The sequence below is a fragment of the Stegostoma tigrinum genome, chromosome 23, assembly GCF_030684315.1.
Source record: "Stegostoma tigrinum isolate sSteTig4 chromosome 23, sSteTig4.hap1, whole genome shotgun sequence".
NCBI classification, from domain to species: domain Eukaryota; kingdom Metazoa; phylum Chordata; class Chondrichthyes; order Orectolobiformes; family Stegostomatidae; genus Stegostoma; species Stegostoma tigrinum.
Window position 1 is genome coordinate 21,329,087 of NC_081376.1, and position 18,876 is coordinate 21,347,962.

Consider the following 18,876-nt stretch of genomic DNA (forward strand, 5'->3'; position numbering starts at 1 on the left):
AAATGAAGTTAACTGCACTTGGACATGTTGATTCCAATGCACTCCATCTGTGTTAGCGAAGTGCTTAACATAAGCAGAAAATGCTGGAAATATGATGCAGATCAGGCACAATGCGTGCAAAGAGCAACAGAGTTAATGCATCGGAATTGTAAAATATTGCAGATATACCATGTTTTAACCAAAGGGAAGGGTGTTGGGGATGTGCAAATAAAGGGACGGTCAAGGATGAGAGAAGGCTGGACTAAAGAGCTTTATGTTACAATATGAAAGGAAGTTGTAATGGGACAAGGCAAGATGGCAGCAATCTCTACAGAGGCCAGGGAAGTGTGAAATTCTTTTGAAAAGTTAATAACATTAGTAACACAGTCTGTCAAAAGCATGGGGCAGAATGACATCGGGGTCTGAGCGACATGGGGCTATGGCGAGGTTCATGGGTAAATCATGCAAGAAGTTCAGCAAGGCCCATATTGTCATCGAGTGCATCTCACTCTAACTTTTATGCTTTTGCCCAACAGCGAGGTGAGTTTCTCACTAGATGACCATGAGTTGTCAATTAATAGGGATTAATGCTTGTTGAACACCTTATCAATGTGGAAACTCACCTGGCTCTCTCGTGATTCAGCTTGCCACTGGCTGCAGAGAGTGTCAGTGTTGCTCAGCCCCAGCATCATGCCCACAGACTCCAACCATGTACACAACACGTGCATGGACATTGGCATCTGTCACTTGCCAACCCTTCACAACCCCTCATGGCACCTCTCCAATCCACTTGCAGGACACTTAGAAAGCACAGACTTCCATTGTGAGGTACACCGGCAATTAGGTTTGAGACGCTGCAGTGAGGACCCTGTGTGCTCAGGAAAAGGCAGCTAGCTCACGGATTGGGCCAGGCTCCATCTCAGGACTGCTGACCTGGTCTCTCAGCGGATGCTCAGTTTGTGCTTCCCTGCAATGCTCACATCGTCCATGCCCGCCTTGCCCAGGAGCATGTTGGCGCATCAGCCAGTGCCAGGTGTATCGATGCTGCTAGATTGATGTGCTTCTTGACTGCTGCTTGTCTGCATGCGTCTTTCTGGGCTGTGGTGGTGATGGAGTGGTGGGGGCAACGGGGGATCATATTCTTGAAAAGGCTTGAGAGTAACGTGGCCAACTTCATAACCTATCTACTGGATCCTATGGGGGCAGGGGGAAATGCGGAAAGTTTGAAAGTGTTATCTCACTTCGAGGCAGACTGACTAAAAGAAAAGCCATCCAGTCAGCGTTCTCTCAGATTGAGGCAAGAGAAGTGGAATGGTCGATTTAAATGTGCAAAATCACTATTTAGAAGTGGAAGAGAGGAAAATGCAGGAAAAAAAAACAAATCAAATGTCAGAGGACAATTATGAGGATGGGGGTAGGCTAAAAAGTAATTGAACAATCATGCTTTGCTGTTGGTTTGATCGATTAGAATTTAGTAGGCGTGTTAATTGCATCTGGGTGCTGAGTGAGAGGCGAATACATGAGGCAGTGTGGGTGGAAATCTAACCCTTTCAAACACTCAATCTCATTTGTGGTGCAGCAGAAAGCTGTTTTCTGCCACTTTGTAAAGAATTAGCTGGCAACGTTACATAATGACAAATAATGTAGCATTCCACTCCACATAACCACCTCTGTTCATCTCAACCCTACTGCCCTTGTTATTATTAATTTTTGACTCCCCTGATTTTATAATTGAAGGACAACACAATACCTGCTGTTAGACAATGGAAAAACATAAACATAAATCAAATGATAGAATCCACTGTTTATTCTCCTTTTGTCTATTTCCTCACCTCCTCAGGCTTTGGACTGACGGCAGGTGAATGGGTAATAACTGACAATCTCTGCCAATACTGATGTAAAGCAAGGTATGACAACTGGGGAGACAGCTGACTGTGCCTCTGATTTTACACCTTTTAATGTCTCCCACAGTGATGCGGCTGAGATCAGTAACTGAGCAGTGCATGATATAAAGTGACCTGTGTCCCTTGGTTGATTACATGGTGTAGAGCTGGATGAACACAGCAGGCCAAGCAGCATCAGAAGAGCAGGAAAGCTGACGTCTCAGGCCTAGACCCTTCTTCAGAAATGGGGGAGGGGAAGGGGATTCTGAAAATTTTCACAGTCCCCCTCCCGACCCCCATTTCTGAAGCAGAGTCCAGACCCAAAACGTCAGCTTTCCTGCTCCTCTGATGCTGCTTGGCCTGCTGTGTTCATCCAGCTCTACACCTTGTTGTCTCAGATTCTCCAGCATCGGCAGTTCCTACTATCTCTGAAACACTTGGTTGGATGCTTATTTTTACAGGTCATTTCCACATTGTTGCACTTCTTTTTGCTTTCTAAATCTTTTCTTCCGAAACCTCACAGTGAAACAATCATTTAATGCTGTGTGTAATAATGGTAGGAACAGTGTAAGAGGAAGTGTCAGTAATTTAGTCATGTTCCTACAACACAACAAGCGCCTATTTTTGGACACACTTACCTGTGCATTCTTTTGTGTCTTTGTGGTTGGACAGAGTAACAGAAAGTTGATGTCAGCTTCCTCCAGTGCACTGTTAACTTTCACCATCAGGAAATGCATCTTAATGTGTCCGGTGTGATTTTCTTTGATTTCTAACCCTGCTTGACAGCAAGGACAATGTCAGAAGTAATTAGCTTAAAAGTCTGCATCTGGGTGCTATAGCATGTGAATTTATTAACTGGAAGACATGCAGGAATTCTTCTGAAGGGAATGTCACACTCTTTTCCACTGTTGATTGAAATGCCTACATGGCAAACCGTGTAACTTGCTGGAAGAAATTTTTGTGGCCCAATCTGTTGTATTTTGCTCTTCACATTCAGCTGCTAACAACATGGGAAATAGTTGGACTCTTTTGTTTTGTATTTGTCCTTGTCTATAATGTGTTGGTTGAGGCTGTATCTGCTGAATGTTAGGCCATCAGCAGTACGTTGTGATCAGTAAGAAAGACAACCACAGCAGGATTGGCTGAAATGGAGTCTCATCCTGAAAACAAAAAATGTTGGAAATTGCAGCAACTCAGTAACATCCATGGAGAGAAAGCAAGATAAGTTTTTGAGTCTAGATGACTGCTCGTCAGAGCTGACTTGAGTGTGGAGAGGTCAGCATTTGAATGCAGTTGGAGTGTCAGGCGTTGGAGTGCTGGGGGAGAAAGGGTGCTGATAGTGCAGATCTAAGTGGTGGGAAAGTGAGAATGGCACGACAATGGTGTGTCTAACTGACTGGAAAGAACGGACAGTCCCACTGGAGTGGGGAGAGGGGAGGGCGGGCAAGGTTACAGAGAATGTAACAAGCAAAGCTAAAAGAAAGAGAAGGAATGCGTTCCAATCTGAATGTGTTGAACTCAGTATTGAGCCCAGAAGGTTGTAAAGTACCTAGTTTGAAGATGAGATGTGGTTCCTCCAGTTTGCACTGGAACATTGCAGCATGCCAAGGAAAGACAAGTGGGCATGTGAGCAGGATGCTGTGTTAAAGTGGAACCTTGTCTTTTTGATTCCTTTCTTCGTTGAATAAGGACAAGGAGCTTTCTGCTTCTGAAGTTTCCCTTTCCATTTCATAAATTCCATAGAGCTCCAAAATGCAGCAATTCATTTTCCGTGTGTAAGTCAGCTCCTCTGGTTTTTTTTTTCGTTTTTACCTACTTAATGAAGTCAAACATTGCCAATTTTGAGTAACCATTCAAGTTCTCACTCAGTACTTAATACTTCATGGATTTCTGTTAAATTCTGTCAAATTATTCACTAATCTCCTCCAAATCTGAATCTTCAATTCCTTCAGTAATAGCTGAACTGTACTGTTACATTCTCTGTCCAGTTGAATTTGTACTGAGGCACAAACTTCTTTAATGTTATTAAACACTTTGTAATTTAATCTCCACAGTCCAGAGTGCTTCAAAGAATGGATTACCTTCAGACACTATTTAGTTTGGCAAATTTCAATCAGCAATATGTGGATATTTTCTCCATACAGAGCTGACAATTTTTCGTTACAGGTTGTTTTGCAGTTTTTTTTCTACATACCATGTTTGTGCATCAAAAATAATCATGTGAATCCTGACACAATGAAAAATCAGAAATTTGCCCTATCCCCGGAGTTGAGCTTTATAAATTATTAAGTGTCCCACAGTATCACAGTAATCGGTGTATCAGTGTACCAAGTTTCCTTTAAAGGTGACTCTCAAAGCAAAACAGCAACTCCGTAATATACAAGGACAGGGATGCAAGTGCGTGGAAACACCATCACTTCTTGCACACCATTCTGGCTTGCACACATTTCATCATTGCTTGGTCAAATTCTTGTTTTCCCCTTCTCAAAGACCTTTGAGATTGCCAAACAGGCCTCAGCAGTTCAAGAAAAATGTCCATCACCATCTTCTCAAGGCCCCCTTGGGCTGGATAACAATGGTTTGTAAAGTTAGTGACACTCATTACCTGGAGAATGAAAACAGAGAGCTGAATCTGTCGTTTTCTTGTGCCTCATTGCCAGTTGTGTCAAATACTTGGAGTTATTCTTACAATGAGGTTTAGGGAATTCTCTTATCGAATTTAACCTAATTCATCTCATTTACAGCCTCCCTAATGTGACCCTCAGGTCTGATTTTAGCCCCATCTTAGCATACGTTGTTGCCAGAGGGCTGGTGTAGCCTGGAATTTATTGATATCCCTGTGCCACCCACTTTCATCTCCCGTGATACTACCCCTCTCTCATTCTTGCAGCAAGGCAGCCTACAATAGGGCAGAAAGAATCAAATTAGGCTGCCTGACACTTAAACTCCTTACTCTCCGATTCCAACCCCTGTGAACAGCTGACTGACCATGTCCTAAGTCCCTGGACTGGCATCAATGGCTGCCTTTGACTTAGTATGCCAAGACCGCCTGAGTAAAGGCTATTTCTGCTATTTCCCTTGATTTGTCTGATGCTGCTGCTAACTATAACAAGCTTCCTATTTTTGTACCTGCACTGAATGCAAGGCAATACAGAAGTCTTTTGAGCCTGGCATATCTGGCTGATAGAGCAAAGTGCAAAAAGACCAGGTGGGGTAAGATGTGGCAGCGATGCTGTGAGCATTGAAGTAGGCTCCGAGAGAGTGAGTTCTATAACAGCAAGTGAAGAGCCAAGTGATACAGCTCAGTCCAGTCATGAGCTGGGCATATGCCCCTAAATACACAGCATCCTTGCTGCAGCAATGCAGTGTTAGTTGCCGGTGTAGCAGTGAAGTGCAGAAATATCCTGTAAGTGGATTGGCGATGTGCCATGGTGGTCCTTAGAAACTGGCACATATTGGATGCCAGTGTCTGTGGATATGGGGTGTGTGCCCATGGAGCATGTCCTGAGGTTATTGGTGTTCCGTGTCCAACAGAGGTCCTTTGGTATGAGCAATGAGCTGGAGCTGCAAGGTACCTGCTCTGATTTCCATATTTGGTGACGTCTAATTTTTTTGGCCCGTTTGCTAAGATTGGAAACTGAATATTAATGAGGTGGGCTGTGCTTTAATAAGGTGCCCAGCAAGAAATCTGCCCTACTGTTCGATAGGAGCATTAGAGATGCAGTGAGATGCACCTCACTTTGAGAGACATAACAAGGTGTAGAGCTGGATGAACACAGCAGGCCAAGCAGCATCAGAGAAGGGTCTTGAAGGTCCAGACCCAAAAAGTCAGCTTTCTGGCTCTTCTGATGCTGCTTGGCCTGCTGTGTTCATCCAGCTCTACACCTCGTTTTCTCAGATTTTCCAGCATCGGCAGTTCCAACTATCTCTGACTTTGAGAGAGGCCTCATTAGATGTCCTGTTCCTGACATGCTTAAGATTCCACCCACAGTTTAAATGTTTGTTAATGGGACCTAGACTGAAAGGTCCCATAACAAAAGCTACTATATGCTGCATCTCTGCAAAATGTGGGGAAGAAATGTTCTTGTGACTGTTTCGTAGCCACCAGCTGAAAGAGCATTATGTATTAGGATTCCTAACTGAGCTCAGCCTTCTCTCTGACATCAGCATTTGGATAATACCCTGACCTAATGGGTTATTACGACAAATCAAGCTTTAAGTGGTCCTTCATATGATGCTTATGTTCATTCAAGTTCAAAATGAAGTCTGGTTTTAGACTAAAAATAAACGGTCACCACAAATGTTGTGATCTAACAAACCCGTGCATTAACCCAAATTGCACTGCAAAGCAACTTACTTGCGAGGTGAGATACAACTGCAGCCTTCACAGCTGCCCAACCACATTCTTCTTTAAGTTCCTGTTTAACTTTTGCAACCTCTCAGTTCAAATTGCCAGCTTAAAAAAAAATGTAGACTATGCTTTCCTGCAGAAATTTGAACTGAAAGTCAGCGTCATTCTTCTCCAAATCCTCCTTGAACCACAAGTAATGGCTGGTTGGACAGAAAAGATCTCCTAGAACAATTTTGAAGTGTTGTAGGTGAGAAATTCCTGGTGTTTAACCAATGTTTACCCCTCAATTATCATCACGGAATCAGATTATCCAGTTACCACCACATGACTGTGGGAGCTTGCTGTGCACATTACCTGTGGTCCCTACATGAGTTAGCTTTCCGCTGAGGTGTGTAGATTTGAAGATAGATTTGTGTCTATGTTTGCTTTGTAGAACATTAGGAGAAGGAGTTTTACCCCAATATAGGCTGTGAGCTGGCCTGTTAAGATAATTCAATGGCCCTTTAAGCCTTGGATCGGGAATTTGATGTCAGGCTTGATGTTCCCCACAGTTGCCTAAAGATGGCCTCCCACTGGCTCTCAAGGAGAGGACTAGCACATCAACGAGATTTTGAGGCTCCTTGCCTACCAAACAGATGTCAGAGGCAGGTCCTTTACTCAGAGAATGGTAAGGGTGTGGAACGCCCCGCCTGCCAATTTAGTGAACTGAGCTACATTAGGGGCATTTAAACAGTCCTTGGATAAGCATATGGATGATGATGGGATAGTGTAGGGGGATGGGCTTAGATTAGTTCACAGGTCGGTGCAACATCGAGGGCTGAAAGGCCTGTTCTACGCTGTATTGTCCTATGTTCTCTTCCATTGTTGGACTGGCCGGCTGCAACTCTTGCCCTGTTGGAGGGCCTGCGTTAGTCCTCCAGCTTCAGGAGGCTGGTGGGAGTGACCATTAGTTCCTTTTCCAGCAACACTGTAGGTGGATCTATGCTGGATGGTTCAAGAAGATGGCTCACCAACACCTTTGCTAAAGTAATTATGAAATGTGAAACATGTGCTAGCCCTGCCAGCTGTGCCCACATTGCATGAAAGAAAATAAATTCCAGATAAAATGACAGTTGAGTAACTGTTCCTGACAAATTGCAGGAATGGGACCCATATTTGACCCAAATGTCAAGGTAGGACCCAAAAAACAAAACTTTGCCCCTGTGGTCTGTGTTGGTCCTAAACATGAATATCAACAGCAGAATATTGATGATGTGAATACATTATGGATGAGGTCAGGACTTTTGTTCCACTTACTTAGCTCTGTTCAAACACAGCGAGTTCACTTTAAACATCAGTATCTCAATGGAGATGTATGTACGTAGAATCCCTACAGTGTGGAAACAGGCCCTTCAGCCCAACAAGTCCACACCAACCCTCAAAGCATCTCACCCAGACCCATCTCCCATAACCCACCTAATCTACACATCCCTGAACACTATGGACAATTTAGCACGGCCAAGCCACCTAGCGCACACATTATTAGACCGATGCTGTGATCTGAACAATGAAGAATTGAAAGTAGATATTTGAAGATTTCAGCTCCTACAGTCAGACATTGCTACTGGTATCTCTTCCTTATGTACCAGGCACTCGTTCAACAGAGTCTGCAAGTCAAGAAAGTTTTAACTTTGATATGCCACGTTATGGGGAGAGTGCCCAATAAGGAAAGGAAATTAAACAGGAAAGAAGCTGCCAGAAACATGTGAGCTCTAATTGGAACCAATTATTATCTATCCACAATTGCACATTTGAAGTTACTCTTGAGAAATTGGTGCTAAGCTGTCTTCTTGAATCGCTGATGTCTGTGTGGTGTAAGCAAAGATATAACTGACGATGTTGAGCTCTCTCTCTCGCTCTCTCTCTCGCTCTCTCTCTCGCTTTCCCCCCACCCTTGGGGTGTTCTTCACCTGGCATTCATGTACCACAAATGTTATGGGCTACTTATCAACCTCAACCCAAATATTGATCTTGTTCCTCATGAACATTGATTACTTCTGGGTGTTGTGGTGCATTGAAGACCCTATGATTGCTTTATTATCTGAGCAGGTACAAATGGTACTTAAGATGTATGGTAATCAGCAAATGTCTTCAGTCCCAATCTCATGAGGAAGGGAGGTTTAGTAAAGATGGTTGTGTGAAGAAAACACTGCCCTGATAAATTTTTGCAGCAATGGACTGGAGCTGAGATGATTGGCCTCTGACAACCATAACCCTTTTGTTACGGGGAGGACTGCAGCCAGTGGAGATTAATCCATCATAATTTCAGTTTCTGCAGGACTTTCCCATGCCACACTTCATTAAATTGTGCTTTGGTGTTGGGGACAATCCCTCTTCCCGGTTCAGAAAAGATTTACAAGGATGTTGCCAGGGTTGGAGGGTTTGAGCTATAGGGAGAGACTGAATAGAGTGGGGCTATTGTCTCTGGAGCATTGGAGGCTAAGGGGTGACCTTGTAGAGGTTTATAAAATCATGAGGGGCATGGATAGCGTAAATAGACAAAGTCTTTTCCCTGGGGTGGGGGAGTCCAAAACTAGAGGTTTAAGGTGAGAAGGGAAAGATTTAAAAGGGATATGAGGGGCAAGGTTTTCACGCAGAGGGTGGTGTGTATATGGAACGAGCTGCCAGAGGAAGTGATTGGGACGCGTACAATTACAATATTTAAAAGCCATCTGGATGGGTACATGAATAGGAAGGGCTTAGAGGGATATGGGTCAAATGCTGGCAAATGGGAGTAAACTAGTTTAGGAAATCTGGTCAGTTTGGACGAGTTGAACCGAATGGTCTGTTTCCAAGCTGTATATCTCTGACTCGATGACTCTACCTTTGGACTTCAGTTTTTTACTCATGTTTGGTCCAAAGTTGTGAATAAGGGCAGGAGCTGGGTGGCCTTGATGGAGCTCAAAGTGAGCACCAGTGAGCAGATTTATTGCTAAGTTAGCACGGCCTGATGTCGCTGTTGACAATTACAGCCAGCTGCTTTCAGTCTGCAGTTTGTTAGATTGCATTCGTGCTAATTTTTCTAGACAGGACATAGCCGGTCAATTTTCCGCATTTTATTGTGCAAATACCAGTGCTGCAGCTGTAGTGGAATAGCTTGGCTGGAGACACAGCTAGTTCTTGAGCACAGCTCTTCTGTATAGATATTGTCAGTGACCAGTCTTTCACCGTACTCGGAGTGCACAGGTATTTCCTCGTGTCATGTGGAGTGAAATTGTCTCAAGGTTGACTCCTGCAGCAATGTGAACGCCAGGGGATGGTCATTATGATTCATACACTCAGCAATGCTGGCTGACAGTGATTGCCAATGCTTCAGTCTTATCTTTTGTACTGATGTGCTAGACTTAGTATCATTGAGGATAGAGTGTTTGTGGAGTCTCATCCTCTGATGAGCTGCTTTAATTGTTCACCATCATTCCTGATCAGCCAGCACAGCTTGGATCTGGTCTGTTTGTTGTGGGATTGCTGAATTATGTCTACAGGGTGGTGCTTCTGCTGCCTAGCAACCGTGTAGCTCTGTGTTGGAGCATCACCAGATTTGCACCTCATTTTTAAGCCAGTCCTGTTCCTGGTATGCTGCATTGTTGTTCTCATGAAACCGGGTTGGTTTCCTGGCATGGTGGTAGTGGTAAGTTGAGAATATGCAGGACCATTAAGTTACAGAATGTGGTGAAACTGTTATATTTGGTCAGGTAATGCCACACCACATGATGGAGGATGTTCTTGGTGTGAAAACAGGATTTTGTTTGTTTAAAGACTGTGGTAATCATTCCTATCAATACTATCATGGGCAGCTGCTTTTATAGTAGAGGAGCTGGATGAGAATGCAGCTAAGGATCGATTCTATATCTAGTCTGGCAGATGTGTCCTTCACAAATGAGCCACTTCCATTTACTGAAGTCATATAAAGTTCTAGTTAGACCCCTATGAGCAAATCTGAGCACAACAGCTTAGGGCAGGATGTTTTGTTCCTGGAGGGAGTTCAACACAGGTTTTCAAGGATAATAAAAACTGAAAGAACTGCGGATATTGTAAATCAGAAGGGAAAAAAAACCAGAAGTTGCTGGAAAAGCTCAACAGGTCTAGCAGCATCTGTGAAGAGAAATCAGAGTTAATGTTTCGGGCATGGTGTCCCTTCCTCAGAACTGGAGCCGAGAAATTTACAAGGATGATAGCTGACTTCAGGGTTAAGTTTATAAGGAGAGATTAGACAAATTAGGCCCTTAGTGTCTGGAATTTAGAAGTTTAAGGAGTGATCTATTCGAGGTTTTCATGATATTGAAGTGAAAGACAGGGGACATAAAGATAAATTATTTCCACTGGTTGAAGATTCTAAAACCAGGGGCATCGCCTAAGAATTAGGGCTGGGCTATTCAGGAGAGACATTAGGAAGCGCTTCTACCAGCAAAGAATACTGGAGTTTTGGGAGTCTCTTCCTCAAACGGTGTTCGATGCTAATTCAGTTGTTGCATTTAAATCTGGGATTGACAAATTTTTAATAAGCAAGGTACCGAGAGAAATGGGCCCACAGCAGGTATATGGCGCTGGCCCTCAGACCAGCTGTGATCCTATTGAATGTTGGAGCAGGCTCAAGGGGCTGAATGGCCTATTCCTGTTCCTACATTCTTAACAAATATGCTGTGAGCTGTTCTTGTGGATGGTCTTTGAAGTCTCCTGCCCAGAGTACATTCACATCCCTTCCATGTTGTGTTCATACATTGAGAAGGACTAGGTCATCGTTTGAGAGAGGGCAGTGATGCTAAACAGGTGGCCACATTTGACGTGATGGCATGAGGCATCATGACATGTAGACCACAGTCACAACTCCCAAGGCTCCCAGCTCCAAACCGTGTATGACTGTTGTCACTTCTTGAGTATGCCTGGCAGATGCGTCAAGACATGCTCCAGGATGGAATCTGTGAAATTATCTGAAAGACATGATTCAGAGTATGCCTTTGTTGTGTTTTTGCAATAATTTGTGTGTAGGGTAGACTAGCAATTTTGTTGTAGGACAACAGCAATGTTCAACTTAGGTGTGGTTCCTGGATGGGCCCTTCTTTTCACTGCACAGCCCTTCTAATTTTTGTTTGCGTAACTATACAATTATTTTATTTCTAATTGGTGTCAGCCTGTCTTTGTTCTTTTATTGTGGTGCCACGTGCTCACACAGCTTAATGTGAACTTTGGTCACTAGAGGCCCACTCTACAAAATCAACTAGATTGGGTGCACTTGTTCTGTTTTGTTTTCAGTGTCTTAACCAATTGCAGAAAGTCTCCCTGTTTGTCTGCTTTTTATTTCTATTACAGTTTTCCATAATACTTTCATACAAATAAATATGACACTCAACCTTTTTGGTAGGGCCGTTAAGAGTCACCCAGATCACTGGGGGCTGGATTCTTGCATAGGCCACACTGGGCAGGGCTAACAGATTGTTCTCTTTAAAAGATATTGGTGAACCAGATGGATTTTAGTGATAAATATGGGTATTCCAAGGTTGCCATTATTGATCCAAGCTTTTTAATCTAGATTTGTTTAAGCAGTTGAATTTAAATTCTCCAGCTGCCATTGTAAGGTGGGATTTGATTTTGTGTCTCTGAATCCTTTAATCCAAATCACTGGATTACGAACCCATTAGGCTGCAGTACCATACCCATGATAAGTCTTGATTACTTCTCTTAAGCTTCTGATGCCTGTTTACTTCCAGCCGTGGCCAAATACCAGTTGCTTTGTGCATCATCCTGTTAATTCTAACATTTCTTCTTCCTGTAGATTCTGAATTTATGGGGATTACTGATGCTTCATCTGTTTCACAGCCCCATTGTTCTTTTGTGGCTCCAGATGTAAGCCACCCTTCTTTATGAACAGAGAACTGGCAATGTCGAGTGTTATAGATTTTTTTTCAACACCTCAGGTGCTGGTATAGCAATGCATGCCATTCTGGTATCTTTTTAAATAAAGTCCTTCCAGGACCAAAGGAAGAAGGCAGATTAAGTTGAGAGAGAGATTTTGAGTAAAGAAAGTATTTGGAAAGAATACCCTTTGTAGGAGTAAGGTTCTCCCATCCAGTGTTGAGTAAAAAAGAACATGGTAAGTTAAAAGCTGAGCAGAGCTTTGTGAGTTGGAATGAGAATGTGCAGTCACTCCAGAGCCTTGGCTGACCTGGTCACACTTGATGTAATTGAATCCTCTTCTGCGCTGTACAACAGTTTGTGGAGGGATGTTGCATTGGTTACCACTTGCTGTCTTGTTCCAGCTGGCCTCTGTGACACTCCTGTGGGTCTTCTGCTCTCAGCTCCCGTAGACATTCTTCCTTGGTCGAGGGGAAGCTCCATGTTCACTGATGCTGTTTCTCTGAGGCATTCCCATCTTTCTGAGCAGTAGTGTTGCCTGTTAGTGGCTATAACGTTTGAAAGCTTACACCAGAACATTTACTTTTGCAGGCATTAAGAAGAACATTGCATCCATTTTCATTTTTTTCTACATGCATACTGTTGCTGTCATGGAGTTTTTACTTGCTGTTTTGGTTTTTGTTGAGACTTGTATAAGCAGCTGATATTGAGCTCACAGTGTTTACTGTGGAAATCCTTGACAATGTAACCCTATCCACAAAACTGCAGCATTTCTTAAGCATTTCAGTCCTCACATTTCATGGCTTTTTTCATCTGACCTGAACTGGGTTTAATTTCAAAGCTAACAAGGTGTAGAGCTGGATGAACACAGCAGGGCAAGCAGTGTCTTAGGAGCAGGAAAGCTGACGCTTTGGGCCTCGACCCTCCTTCAGAAATTTCAGAGCTCTTGGCTCCATCCACCTGATGTGGTCCCTCATTAATCTCGTTTCTCTTTTCTGAGTGAATCGACAGAGTAGTTAGTGCAATAATTAGTCAACAAGCTTCCGAAAATAGAGCCATCTATGTTTATGACATGTTCTAACTCAACAAAATAAACTTCCTCTGCTAAGCATTTGTTAGCAAATCCGTCTTTTCATTGTTCCCATTTTATCCTTTTACTGACGCTTTGATCAGTAACCCTCTGAACTTAACTCTCTTTTCTTCAAGATACTATAGACGTTCATACTGCTGTTTGAATCCCCATTGTGTTGAAATCAATGCTTGTCACACTGTTCCTACTTTAATGTATTATTTCTCTGCAACAAGTGATTGTGTGTTTAAACTTGCTTTAGAATCCTCAGACTTTATCTCTGCAGGTAAATTTTTAAAGTGTTGAAGGCACAGAGTCTCAATTTGTTATGGTTTTACATTTAATATACATCATTGTGGCATCGTATGAACTACAGCGCGTATTGCTATCGATTTTTCTTCAACTCCTGTCTAAAGATCCTTCTTCTCCAATATCAACCGGTATCTATGTACAGAGAGGCACAGGTACTTGATCTTTAAGTCACTCCTGAGTGACATCTAGCTCACATAGAACTGGAATTAAAAATAACCCATGACTGATGTGTATCTGTGGCTTGAGGATACAGGACTAGATGTGTGAAAACTGACACTGTTAAATTTCCTTATGAGAGATGTGCTCAGTTTGTCCGAAGCTCAGTCTCTTTTACATGACTAGAGTGTCCATCAGAAATGCAATAATGCTGGCCCTACTATCACATCACCCTGCTCTCAGATATCAGCTCCTATGCTACATAAGATGTTTTAGACTGTACCCTTTCATGTACTCGTACTCATACAATGCAACAGTGTATGAACTATACAGTACCAAATGTGATTTGAGTTATCAACCCTTAATCAGTTTACTTTGGTACCAGTAATGGCTGATTTGGCATTTAAACTAAATAGCAGTGGTACAATTTGTGTGAAGGGTGATTTAGAACGTTAACAAGACAAGACAAGGCAACAGTACAGGGCAATGATATGATAATGATGGCCAGAGTGTGACAGGAAGGGACACTGTACATTCGCAAGAATGCATCTACAAACAGGTCAAAGTGGGAAAGAAATAGGCAAAAAAATGGAGGATTTTATCACTGATGAGCTGATGATTTTATAAGCTGATGAATTGATAGGGTAAACAGAAAGAAATGTGAAGAAACTCAACAGGCCTGGCAGCACCTTTGAATTACGGTTCTGAAAAAGAGTCACTGGACTTGAAACATTAACTTTGCTCTCTCTTCACAGGTGCTGCAAGACAAACTTCTTCAGCTATTTCAGCTATCTTCAGCATTTGCAGTTCTTTGTTTGACTGTCAAAACAAATGTGCATGAGAGCTGCAAATATGTAAAAGGAGGAGAGTAGCTAGATTCAGCATTGGTGCTTGAGAGGATGGCACTGGGGAATTCAGAAAGGGCGACAAAGAAACAGAAAGGCTTCAAACTTTAAACAAGTACATAAAATTAGCCAGGAAGGAAGTCACAAAAAGCCAAGAATATTAGAATATCCAGGTCAAAAGGAAGGAAGAAAGGAACTGGAACCAAATGTTGCAATGAGGGGGGAAAGTTGTGACAGAAAACTAGGGCTGGATCTGATGTCCTGCATTCTAGAGTTATAAAAGGAGTATATGCAGAGATAGTAGATATGTTGACTTCAATCAGTCAAAATTTTCTACATTCTGAAAACATTCCAACAAGTTTAAAAACCGCAAATGTAGAGCAAACCAAAGAAAGAACCAGGAGCAGTGTGCTTGAGTCATATTCTCCTTTAGGGAAAAAGAAACCAGCTGTTAGTACCTGGTAAGTGACTCAAGTCTATTCTGTTCCTAAGGTTTACAAGTATACTGAAACTGGTGGCAGAATTCACAAAATACATATTAGGAAAATACAAATTATTTGAATTAATTATTCAAGTGGTTAATGTTAAGAAACACAATAAACATGGCATGACAGGCGATGTGGTGTGGCTGCAGTTTGTGGGGACTCCAGGATGCCAGCAGGATTCAGATCGACAATGTCTGTCATATGTGTTTACAGGTTGAACAGCTACTGTTTAGAGTTTATAAGCTGGAGGCCAACCTAAAGAAAGTGCAACGCTGCAGGGAGGGTGGAAGTTACCTGGATATTTTGTACCAGTAGGCAGTCACATCCTTTGGGAAAGAGTCTTTCTAATTTTGTCAGTGGTCAGGGAAAGAATGATGTGATTGTGAGTGAGGCAGGTAAGATGAGCAGCAGGAAAGATTGCAGAAACATAAGCATTTGCAATTGTCTGGCAGGTTTGAAGTTCTCTCTGCTTGTTTGGATGAGAGCTAGAGCTGCAAGGTGGATGAACTAACTGACTAGGGTACGGCAAGTCATTCAAATGGGGCAGCATAAAAGGAATGTAGCAGTGGTGGGGGATAGTATAGTGAGGAGAATTGCAACTGTTCTCTGCAGCAAAGAGTGTGATCCCAGGAGGCTATATTACCTCCTGGTGCCAATTTTTGGGACATCTGCTCAGGGCTGGAGGGGAATGAGGAATGGGAGGAGGGAGCAACTAGTTGTTACGGTCCAATTAGGTACTGACTGTGTAGATGGGACAATGAAAGATATTCTGCTTAGATAGATTGAGGAGCAAGATACCAAATTGAAGAGTAAAACCCAAAAGATGATTAATTCTGATTTATTACCTGAGACATGTGTCAATTGACAAAGGACATATATGATTTCTGAAGGAAATATATGCTCAGTGACTGGCTTGGGAGAATTGGATTCTGGTTGTGGGGACTGACATCAGGACTGGGGATTGTTTTGGGGTCAGTTACGATGGTCAACAGGTTCCTACCCATAACCAAAATGCAGAGTGAAACATACAATAATAGTTATTAGTTATTGTGATAAAGGGTCAGCAACAATTGTGGGTGATTTAATCTACAAATAAATTGGAAATATAAGATTGTCAAAGGTAGCCTGGATGAGGAGTCCTTGGACTGTTATCAAGATAATTTCTTCGCCCAGCACATTCTGAAACCAATCTGAGAGCAGATTGTACTAAACTTGGTGTATTGTTTAATGTGACAGGATCAATTAATGACCTCAGAGTAAAGACATCCCGAAGTAGCAGCCACCACAACATGATTCAAGTTTACATTCCGTTTGAAAGGGAGAAGATATGTCTAAGATTAATATTTTAAACTTAAATGAGGCAACTTTGTGGGCATGAAAGCTGGGCTAGCTGAAGTGAACTGGGTTATTAAGCTATAATACAGAAGCAGTGGCAGACATTCGAGGAGATTTTTCAAAATACTCAAATTTTCTTACTGATAGGAATATACTTATTCTGAAGGGATCATCATCCGTGATTAGCAAGAGAAATTTAAAAGAGGTGTCAGACTTGAAGAAAAAGCATATAATTGTGTAAAGATAGGTGGCTGATCAGATGATTCAACAAAATATAAAGCACAACAGAGAGAGACTGAAAGGTTTTCACGTAAAATGAAATCAGAGTGTGAGATAAAGTGAGTTAGAAATGGAAAAATGGATAGAAAGAGTTTCTACATGTTTTTACAGAGGAGAAATAAAGCTAGTGTCAGTCCTCTACAGAGTGAGAACAGGGAGGTAATAGCAGATAATAAAAAAAGGCAAATGTACTCAATAAATATTTTGCTTCTGCCTTCACTGTTGCGGATACAAAATAAATCCAATAAAAGCTATAATCAGGAGGTGGAAGTGAAAGTGGAACAGAGTGAAATTACAATTGCAAGAGAAGTGGTACTGAGCGAACTGTTGGAGCTGTGAGCTGCCAAATCTCTGGTTCCAGAGAGACAATATATTTAAAGAGTGGCCAATGAGGTAGAAGGTGCATTGGTATGAATTTTCCAAAATTTAGCAGTTTCTGGGAAGGTTCTATCATACAGCAAAATAGCAAATATATCACCATGATTTGAGTAGGGAGGGAATCAGCAAAAAGGAAACTGTAAGCCAGTTGGTTAAATGTCTGCGATGGGGAAGTTGTAAGAATTGATCGTCAATGAGGTAATAGCTGGGCTGTCCTTGGAAAGCCTCACGGTAATCAGGAAGAGGCAGAATGGTTTTGTGCAAGGTAAATTGTGCTTAACCAATTCCTTGTTCTTTGAAAGTATCACACACACTGTGGATATATGTACAGGAGTCCGCACATATACTGTGTTTAGATTTTCATGGGACATTTAAGAATGTGCCAAGTAAAAGGCTGTCTGTAAAATGGGAGCACATGGTGTAGGGCAGGGTTTCCTCAACCCTGGGTTGTGACCGCCTAAAGTGTCAGTGGTTAAAGTTTGGAGATTGCGACTACCAAAGCTGTAATGGCAGCAGGGCCCGAGCATCGAAATATAGCAAATAGCTGCAGCAGTAGGCCATTCGGCCCTTTTAGCCTGCTCCACTATTCAGTCTGATCATGACTGATCACCTAACTCAGTACCCTGTTCCCGCTTGGTCCCCGTGCATAAAGCTTTGTGGACAATACCTAGCTTGTGTGGTTGCAGAAGGCACAGGCTCATTAGTCAAAAACTCTGTCAATTGGGATAGTCAGTACCAAGAGCAGCCAAACTGGTGCACACCATTACTGCTGACAGGATAATGTGCCAATGTTTGCTGATATTTAGAATAACAGCAAGCATTATCCCATATGGGCGCTGTAACATCAGTGGTGTTCCACCCCTTTTTGTTCTTTGTGCCTGCCTTTGCATCCTGGACAGTTCTGTTGGCGACTGCAGGGCCCTGTCCTACCCAGTGAGTTCAGTGGGAGTTAAAATGGTTGCTTGCTCTGACACTGTGAGAAAATGAGAGCGTGAGTATGTGTGTATGTGACAGACAGTGAGTGTGATTATGTATGACAGAAAGTAAGAGTGAGTAAGTGTGAGAGACAGAATGAGTGTGACTATGTGAGACAGTGAGTGTAAGTACATATGTGAAAGAGTAAGTATGAGTAGGTGTGAGAGAGTGAGTTTGAGTGTGTGACAGGTGTGGTGGAGTGAGTGTTTGCGTGACGGGTGTGAGTGTGGGAGTTTGCGTGACGGGTGGGAGTTTGTGTGACAGAAGCAGCTGTGAGAACATGAGAACTTATTGGGCATTAAAAGCTGCTCATAAACTGAACATGTGAAGTCATTCACTTTAGCAGGAAAGGTAAAGAAACAGGGTATTTCTTTAAAGAAGAGTGAGTGCAGAGTTCCAAAGCGCAGAGCAATCTAGAAGTTCGAGTGCATAATTCGCAAAATATTAGAATGCAGATGCAGCAAGTCATTAAGAAATAGAATTCTATCTTTTGTTCCGAGGGGAATTAACCACAATGCATAGATATTATGTGTTATACAGGACATAGAGGAGACCGCACATTGAATACAGTGTGCAGTTTTAGGCTCATTATTTAAGGAAGAATGTAAATGTCCTGGAGGTTGTTCAGAAATGGTTTACTAGATTGATATCTGGAATGAGTGGGTTGTTTGAAGATGAAAGCTTGGACAAACAGGGCTCGATTCCACTGGAATATAAGAGTGAGGGGTAACTGGATTGAAGTACATGAAAGGACTTGGCAAGGTGAACCTGAAAGGATGTTTCCTGTTATAATGAGTCCAGAACTAGTGAGCACTGTTTTAAAAGTAGGGGAGAAACATGAGATGTTCTTTCCTTTTCCTCAGAGGACTGTGTGACTTTGGAATTCTCTGCCTCAGTGGAGGTGGGGTTCATTGAATATTTCTATGGCAGAGGCAGCTAC

The 18,876-nt window shown here is 42.5% G+C and overlaps 1 protein-coding gene across 3 annotated transcripts in view; it reads left to right on the forward strand.

Annotated features, from left to right (window-relative positions):
- prkcba (protein kinase C, beta a) overlaps positions 1 to 18,876 on the forward strand; it is a 270,274-nt gene that overhangs the window by 28,021 nt on the left and 223,377 nt on the right. The window contains exon 1 of one of the 3 annotated variants that reach the window (XM_059653985.1): positions 9,797 to 9,880. The exons of the other annotated variants lie outside the window; for them this stretch is intronic. Coding sequence (XP_059509968.1) covers positions 9,826 to 9,880 — 55 coding nt within the window. The 5' untranslated portion in view covers positions 9,797 to 9,825. Of the gene's footprint in view, positions 1 to 9,796; positions 9,881 to 18,876 lie in introns of those variants that run through there. 3 annotated transcript variants of the gene reach the window in all.